The 8696-nt window shown below is 36.6% G+C and overlaps 1 protein-coding gene across 3 annotated transcripts in view; it reads left to right on the forward strand.

Annotated features, from left to right (window-relative positions):
• Nucleotides 1-7563, forward strand: part of DYRK1A (dual specificity tyrosine phosphorylation regulated kinase 1A) — a 172690-nt gene extending 165127 nt beyond the window's left edge. For all 3 annotated transcript variants that reach the window (XM_058184530.1, XM_058184532.1, XM_058184531.1), the window contains 5 exons: nt 1028-1174; nt 1277-1417; nt 3252-3558; nt 3765-3889; nt 4338-7563. In XM_058184530.1, coding sequence (XP_058040513.1) covers nt 1028-1174; nt 1277-1417; nt 3252-3558; nt 3765-3889; nt 4338-4961 — 1344 coding nt within the window. In that variant the 3' untranslated portion in view covers nt 4962-7563. The remainder of the gene's footprint in view (nt 1-1027; nt 1175-1276; nt 1418-3251; nt 3559-3764; nt 3890-4337) is intronic.
• Nucleotides 7564-8696: the final 1133 nt, after the last annotated feature.

Below are 8696 nucleotides of genomic sequence, written 5' to 3' on the forward strand. Positions count from 1 at the left end.
GCAAGCGTTTAGAGTATACGTATTAGCAAAATACCACGTGTTTTTCAGGAAATCATGCATTTTACCTGAATAGAAACCCAACTCAGGAATGTAAAACTAACTCAGGGAAAGTTAGGGGCCTAATTCAGGGAGAGCAAAACTATGCATCTAACTCAGGGAATGTTCAGCGGAATAGAAACCTAACTCAGGGAAATCAGAACTATGGGTACTATAAATCATGTCTGTCATGTAGCACCGAAAAAGGTCAAGTCAAGTTCTCCCGGCTGTGAGGCCTAAGAAAACCTGAACCAATGATATATCCATATGTCCTCTGTTTTTATTTTTTAAGATGGGTAAATGATATATCCATAGATTCTTTGGCTGATATATTCCTTGATTATCTGAGTGTTGGTTGCTGGAGAGGATGTGTTCTAGTCTTTTTGTTTCCTACTGTAGTAACAGGGAGCAAATTCCACACTTATTTAACACTGATGATGTTATCTACTTGGGTATTAAAATTTCTGGAAGCAAACAGCTCCATAGTTCACCCTTGAGTTAAATAGATTCTCTTTTATTGAAATATATAGATATGTCCCTGCATCACCTGAAGTTGAACTCTGCTTGAAGGAGGCTTATTTTATTACATTGTTTAGAATCTAGTAGCAAATTTATGTTACAGTTTTTATAGTATAATTCTACATGTCAGGCACAAGCAATCAGATCCACATGTGAAGGGTTGAAGTGGACTGCTTTATTGCATCCTATCTATAATATAAGAATCTCTCCAGACTGTTTGCCCTCTCTTGGGAACAAACAGATAAGGGTCCATGGAACCTGTGTGTGGGAGAGGGAGAGGGAGAGGGAGAGAAAGAGAATGCTGTATAATTGCATATTTAACTTTAACCTTCTTTTTTAATTACCAAGTTTTGTAGCATTTAAAATTTTTCAATCCTTATTTTGTATTTCAAATTATGTGCAATATAGAATCATTACTTTCTAACTAGACTTTTTTGGGGGACTATTTAATGTCTTTGTTTCTAAAATGCAGATATATCAATATATCCAGAGTCGTTTTTATCGATCGCCTGAGGTGCTATTGGGAATGCCTTATGATCTTGCAATTGATATGTGGTCCCTTGGTTGTATCTTAGTGGAAATGCACACTGGAGAACCTCTTTTCAGTGGAGCAAATGAGGTATGTTGATATTCATATGAAATTTTATTAGGTTGAGTTGCCAATTTCTTAAATTTTAAATATTTGGTTACACTTCTAATTGGTTTTCCTCATTTGAAACAGGTTGATCAGATGAATAAAATAGTGGAAGTTTTGGGTATACCACCTGCTCATATTCTTGACCAAGCACCAAAAGCAAAAAAGTTTTTTGAGAAGTTGCCAGATGGCTCTTGGACCTTAAAAAAGACCAAAGATGGGAAAAGGGTAAATAGATATTTTGATCTTTGATCTAGATTAATCTGTTTGTAACTATGCTGGCTCTCTTGGCTAAGAAACAGAGATGAACACTGTTCCCTGGAGTCAACTGGAGAGGGGAAACCTTTACTTTTGCTAATCCTGATATAAATGAGAACAGTTTCCCTACATAGAGAAATTATTAATTTCTCTAATTAATTATTAATATTTCCTACTATTAGGAAGTGTAATAGTAAAATAAATGGCAAGCATACATTGGTTTTCAGTCCAAAAATATTTCACTTTAGATACATTGTCAGAAATAAACTATGCAATAATTGTAATTATTTACTCTACAGCTTTTACTAAAAAGAATAAAAACAAAAGTTAAAAAATATAAAAATGTTTTGGTATCCCAAACCCTGAAGGGAGGTATATTGGTTTAGAGCAGTGATCGTGAACCTTTTCGGCACCGAGTGCCCAAACCGGAACGTGCGTGCATGCCACCGAGTGCCCAAACCGCAACACACATGCCAGAGCACTGGAAACCCAAAGACCAGCTGGCGGGCGCGCATGTACACGCCGGCCAGCTGGTCTTCACGTGTGCCACAGCACTGGAAACCCAAAGACCAGATGGCTGATGCACACTGGCCAGCTGGTCTTCAGGTTTCTGGTGCTCCGGTGTTCGTGAAGACCACACCGGAAACCAGAAGAGCAGCTGGTGATGGCATGCGTGCCCACAGAGAGGGCTCTGTGTGCCACTTCTGGCACGCGTGCCATAGATTTGCCATCACGGATTTGGAGTTTAAGACACTGGACAACGTAGGCACATTCTCTCTCTCTCCCTCCCCCCCTCTCACTCCCCCCTCCCACTCACACATACACTTTTGGAAGTTGCACTTAATTTTTGTTCTGCGGCATATGGTAACTCACATACTATAAACTTTCTAAACTAGGGAAATTGTAAGGAAATGGTGTTATAAGCCACCCAGCATCAGTTTTTTTTGTTATTTTATATTTATTATTAAGTGTATTGCTTCCTCAGCTTACCATAGGGTAACTCTGTGGCATATAAATTTAATTAATAAATAAAATATTCATAGGGGAATAGTTTATAAGCATTGACATCTGATCTCTGAGTGACTATTGTAATACATAGATGTAATATTAATCTACTGTCATGGCATGTGGAAATGACCTTCAGAGATGAGGGGAAAGATGATATCTAAGGAAGATCGGACAAGAGAAGGAGGCTTAACAGTCAGATAAAGAAACTTAGGAAGTACATGCCCTAGTTTGGTCAAAGTGGCAGGAGATTTATACTTTCAGATTTGCAAATTTGATGTCTACCCTCCCATGTAAATTTTTTACCATTACTTTTAACAGCCTGACCAGTTTGGGGGTGGGGGGGCGCCTTCCTAAGTTTATTTGAACATTAAGCCACTCTGGTTTCTCTGGTTTTCTTTTAAAGTAAATGAATATTGTAGATATTTTGATAACTGTAAAGGTTCCAGAAGTGACTTGCCATTATCTTCCTAGAGCTGAGAGAGGGTGACTGGCCCACAGTCACCTAACTGGCTTTGTGTTTAAGGCAGGACTAGAACTGAAGATCTCTCAGTTTCTACCCTGATGCCTTAATCTTTACTGGCTCTGAAGACTTCAGGAACCCATCCAGGCAATTATCAGGAGTCAAAAACAAAAACCAACAACCACATCGAAAACCAAAATAACCTAAATCAAGGGCAGGCTTTTTTAAAAAAAAAAAAAAACAACTGGAAGTATTTATACTGTTAGCAATGATCTGAAATAATAAAAAAATGCAACTATATTTTTAAAATGTAAATAATTTTTAATTTTCTTACAGGAGTACAAACCACCTGGAACCCGTAAACTTCACAATATACTTGGAGTTGAAACAGGAGGACCAGGAGGGCGTCGTGCTGGGGAGTCGGGTCATACTGTAGCTGACTACTTGAAGTTTAAAGACCTCATCTTAAGGATGCTTGATTATGATCCAAAAACCCGAATTCAACCTTATTATGCTCTGCAGCATAGTTTCTTTAAGAAAACAGCAGATGAAGGTACAAACACAAGTAACAGTGTCTCTACAAGTCCTGCTATGGAGCAGTCGCAGTCTTCAGGAACCACTTCTAGCACATCTTCAAGCTCAGGTACATTCGTGATTCCTACAACATTTTGAAAATGAAGTCATTGGAAGAATATTTACTATATACATAAAAATGTTTTCATATTATTTTAAATCTGGAATTTAATTTTTTTTCCTTTGTAATGAACTTATTTATTATGCTTTCCTGTTGTCACATCAGACTTTCTGATTATATCATCTTCAACGTATTTGTTTTGCTTATGATTAAAGGTGGCTCTTCGGGGACAAGCAACAGTGGAAGAGCACGGTCAGATCCAACACACCAGCATCGGCATAGTGGTGGACACTTCACTGCTGCTGTACAAGCTATGGATTGTGAAACGCACAGTCCTCAGGTAGTTTTGAAAGGAAGTTTCTGTTAACTAATTATTGATATGCTTAAATAACCAAATAGTTCTGCTCCATGATCACACTACAGTAACAATCTTTTACCAATTCTGCAACTATTATTTTTACCATTCAGATAATTATTTGATAATCTGATTAAAACCGAAATAATTGCCAAAAAGCTAATAGTTTCTTCTAAATCACATTACTAAAATTGTTTGAACAGTTGACTTATGCATATTTGATAATCAGATCTAAGAACTTTTGTAATACTGCAGGAGATAGATACTAATAAGTAATGATCATATTTCAATTTTTATGTTTTATGTTTTATTTTTGGCAACAGATAAACCAAGTTCAGTGTAGTACAAATCTAACTCTGCTTTATTTAGATTTTATGACATAAAAAAACTTAATCCCTCCTTTGTGCATTTGTGTTTGTATGTATTGTTATAGGTTCGACAGCAGTTTCCTCCTCCTCTTGGTTGGCCAGGAACTGAAGCTCCTACACAAGTCACTGTTGAAACCCATCCAGTTCAAGAAACCTCTTTCCATGTTACTCCTCAGCAACAAAATGCATTACACCATCATCATGGAAATAATTCCCACCACCATCACCACCACCATCATCACCACCATCATCATGGACAGCAGGCCTTGGGTAATCGGACCAGGCCAAGGGTCTACAATTCTCCAACAAACAGCTCGTCCACCCAAGATTCCATGGAGGTGGGCCATGGTCACCACTCCATGACATCCCTGTCTTCCTCAACAACTTCTTCCTCTACATCTTCCTCCTCAACTGGTAATCAAGGCAATCAGGCCTATCAGAACCGCCCTGTGGCTGCTAACGCGTTAGACTTTGGACAAAATGGAGCTATGGACGTCAATTTAACGGTCTATTCTAATCCACACCAAGAAACTGGCATAGCAGGACACCCAACGTACCAGTTTTCTGCTAACACAGGTCCTGCTCATTACATGACTGAAGGACATCTTACAATGAGACAGGGAATTGATAGGGAAGAATCTCCCATGACAGGAGTTTGTGTTCAGCAAAGTCCTGTGGCCAGCTCGTGACTAAACTGAAACAGATTTGTTTCTTGTGTGTTTTTATAGAAGTGGTGTTTTTCCAAAAAAAAAAAAAAAAAAAGTGCAAAGCTGCTTGAATCAGGAGGAGATAGACTTATTGAACCGCTACAGAAGGGCAAAGCTAACTATTTTTTTAAACTTGAACAGATTGCAGTGAAGTTTTTAGAGCCATGTTCATACCTATCCTAGATAGCTTTGAGAAGATTTCTCACCTTTTTGCCCGTTTTAATTACTACAACCAAGTCACATATATATTTTTCCCCTTGTTCAACAGAATGAATATTCAAGAGTTGATCTTAGTTGCAAGCATATTTTAAGGTATGCCCAGAATCATATAAATGGGCATTTTGAGGTTTTTCTTTCTTTCTTTTTTTAATATTAAGGGGGGAGGGGTGGGGAGTAATAATGAATTTCCATTCCCCAAACATACATGAACACAAAAAGCAGTACTGTAAGGAAGAGAGACCCTAAGATTACAAAACAGAATCTTTAGCTGTAAAAAGGATGGTTGTAATGATGTTCATGAGACACATTAAGCATGCTAAGTGGCGGTGATTAAGACTCCTTATCTGAACCTATTGAGAATCAAAGCAGCAATTATATTGGGATTCTGTGTCTCATGTTTGAGGCTACAATCAGTTAGTATTGAAATAAGACTGGTCCTGTAAGTAAGGTGCACTGAGAAGCATTATCAACAGGTTGGTCTTGACCAGTCCAGGGGAAGTCTTAAGTGGTGGTCTTTGGGATAACCTTTGGCCTTATGGATTTGGACTCTAAGTTAGAAGAGCCTACCATTTCAGATGCAATCACTTTTGGACATGCTTTTGCAGACAGTCCTTAATGCTGAAAACACAGAGAATGGGTAATTCAAGAGGCCTTTCTTTTAAAATAGACTTTGTGACCCACTTATTGTAAGGTATTGCAAGGTCACTTTGCGTGTGTCATAAAGCTGACTTCCTTATTGGTTGAAGGTCACAGGAGTAGTGGTTTGCTTTTGATGAAAATAGCTACAACTGTGTTCCTCTCTGCTTTTCACTTTCCTTTTTTCCTTCCTACGTCTTCTTCCTCTTTTTGCTTTTTCTGGGCACGTGGTTTCTCCACTGTTACTTCTGCACAAAGATGTCTTCTGTTCAACCTGAACATTTTTAAAAATGCAGAATTTTATGTGACTGCTTTTTTGCCTCACAATTATGCTGTGAATTTTACAAATTTTTTTTCTTTTTTGATAATTTATTGTACCAAAGCTGTTTTTATAGCACATAGATGTCTGTAACCAATAATGTAGCAGTTCTGCACTTTGACACAAGGTGTAACTAGACCATTTTTAAATGTCAGTTGAAAATTATGGCTGTACTATTGCTTAAACAAAACTGGAACTGTTGTTTATTCATAGCCAATACATTTACAACAGTCTGTGTATTGAACATGATAGATAGGACATCTAATTCAACACTATAACATCTGTTACATTATAAATGTGTTCAAGCTTCTGAAAGTAAAAGGGACAGTAAAGCCAGAAGCTATGAAACCAGCAGTTAATTTGTTGTACCCCTTATTAGCATAAATGTAAACCTGAAGGCAAGACCTTGATTGCATGAACAGATCCAAAACACTAAGATGAGTGAAATAATAATAATAATAAAAAGGCTCAAGTGAAATCTGAGACTGAGTAGGCTGTACTTAACAGGAGGTCTGCTGCCTTAATTTAACATAATCAACTTGGCAGTTGACTAAATTTCAGAACCCTTTTGAAGATTTTTGAAATTACGAATATGAACATTGTGAATAAAATAGAGGAATTGGGGTAATAAAGTGGTTATCTTTCCAGATTAACACTGTTTTGCCCTTTACACGAACAGAAGCAGTAATCTACCTCTGCCAGTAAACCAGTTTAAAAGGCCATTCAACAAAATACTGTGCACTTCAGACTGGTTAGTCCTTACAGCAAACTAGGTCGGTTCTTCTGAACAATTTTTTTTTCTTTTTTATAATCATTCCTTATATTGGCAACAGAGGCTGAATGCAGTGGAAGTATGAAAGAATGCTTTAGAAATAAGGAGTTTTTGTAAAGCAACTTTTTTATCAAGGTATCCATATTTATTTTATATTGCGATCTCAAGCCTGTGAATTGATGTTTTTGAACTTCTGCAGTTCAAAAATGTTTGCTGGGCAAAAGGCTATCATCACAACAATGGAGCATTGAGCTTAGCAATACAAAACGGAATCCAATATGTACTGCTGTCTAGGAATATAAGGGTAACAAATATGGGTAATTTTTCTTGTGCTGGTTGCCATACCTTAACAAGCACCAAAAATACTGTTTTTAAATTTACATAAAGAAAAATCATAAACTCCAGTGCTTCTGCATACTGTGTTATGTTACAGTCCAGTTTTGTGTGCTTTACTACACAGTTTGGTTACAGGACTTCTGTGCATTGTAAACATAAACAGCATGGAAAAGGTTAAATACCTGTGTTCAGATTGTAAGATCTAGTCCGGACTTGCTGTGTATATTGTAACGTTAAATGAAAAGACAAGCCCTTTGTATTATAGTCATGCAGTCTTATGTATGATAAACAGTTGAATAATTTGTCCTCAGACTCTTTACTGTGCTTTAAAAAAATAACTTAAGATAAAATGTAAACATAGTAAAATCTTCCTATGCAATTAACCTACTTCAAGGCCTGGTCTGCTAGGTATGATTATAGTAACGTGTAAATATTAGAAACATTTGAGACAGATTTTAAGAATATGGAAGTAAAACTTGGAGGTGTAATATATTATTTTGAGTTTTTAATTCAAATAGCAAGACATTTTTTTGAAATGCCCACACCTCTTCTCTGTTTTATTCTGACTGTAAAGCATAATTTTTAGTTTTTAATTGTATACATTTTTACATTAAGTACTTTTCATATATTTCTTTTATTTATATAGTGCCTAAACAAGAGTGATCTCACAGCTGTACAAACTGTAAAACAGTTCTGATACTGCCAACAAGCTTACAAACCAGCCACAGCACTACAGGAATGTACTTCCCCAAACTAAGTTAAAGTATTAAATTAGAAATACATTTTTGAAAAAAAAAAGATACATTTAGAACTTCTTAATCCATTCATCATAATTTTCTTTGGTTTTTAAAATTGATGATCCTTTTTCACTTGATACCTCATTTATGAGGTAATGTGCAGGGACGTATTGTACTGCATCATTGTATTGTTTATGGCTGTGAGAAGCTGTTAAACCAAAAGTCAAAACATGCTTGTTCAGTCTCTTGTATGCAATGTTCAGAAAATGGGCCATGCACATTCTCAGTATTCCATATTTAATCAGGAACAAAGATTAAGAACAAAATTCGGCCCCATACAGGACCAAATTCTGTTCTTACCTAGAGCACTTGGCAAAGAAATCAATAGAGCTCTAGCTTCCTCAATTGCCTGCTATAGTATGTATGGATATTGCTGCAAGAAGCAAGTACATTCTTCATGAAACCCTTCTTCTTCTCTATGTAGTATGTGGGTAGCAAGAAGAGAAGGGTAGAACATAACTATGGTGAGGCTGTTTGTAGGCTTTCCATGCAAATATACTTGCATGGGCTTATCTTTACAAAACAGGGTCTAAACTAATAAATAATGCAAAATTTATCACGAATAATTGGGTTTTAGCCTAATTTCTTCTAAAATGTTAAAAATGTGAAATGGCGGTTATCCTTTTTTAGGGTAAAAG

The sequence above is a fragment of the Ahaetulla prasina genome, chromosome 5 (genome assembly GCF_028640845.1).
Source record: "Ahaetulla prasina isolate Xishuangbanna chromosome 5, ASM2864084v1, whole genome shotgun sequence".
NCBI lineage: Eukaryota > Metazoa > Chordata > Lepidosauria > Squamata > Colubridae > Ahaetulla > Ahaetulla prasina.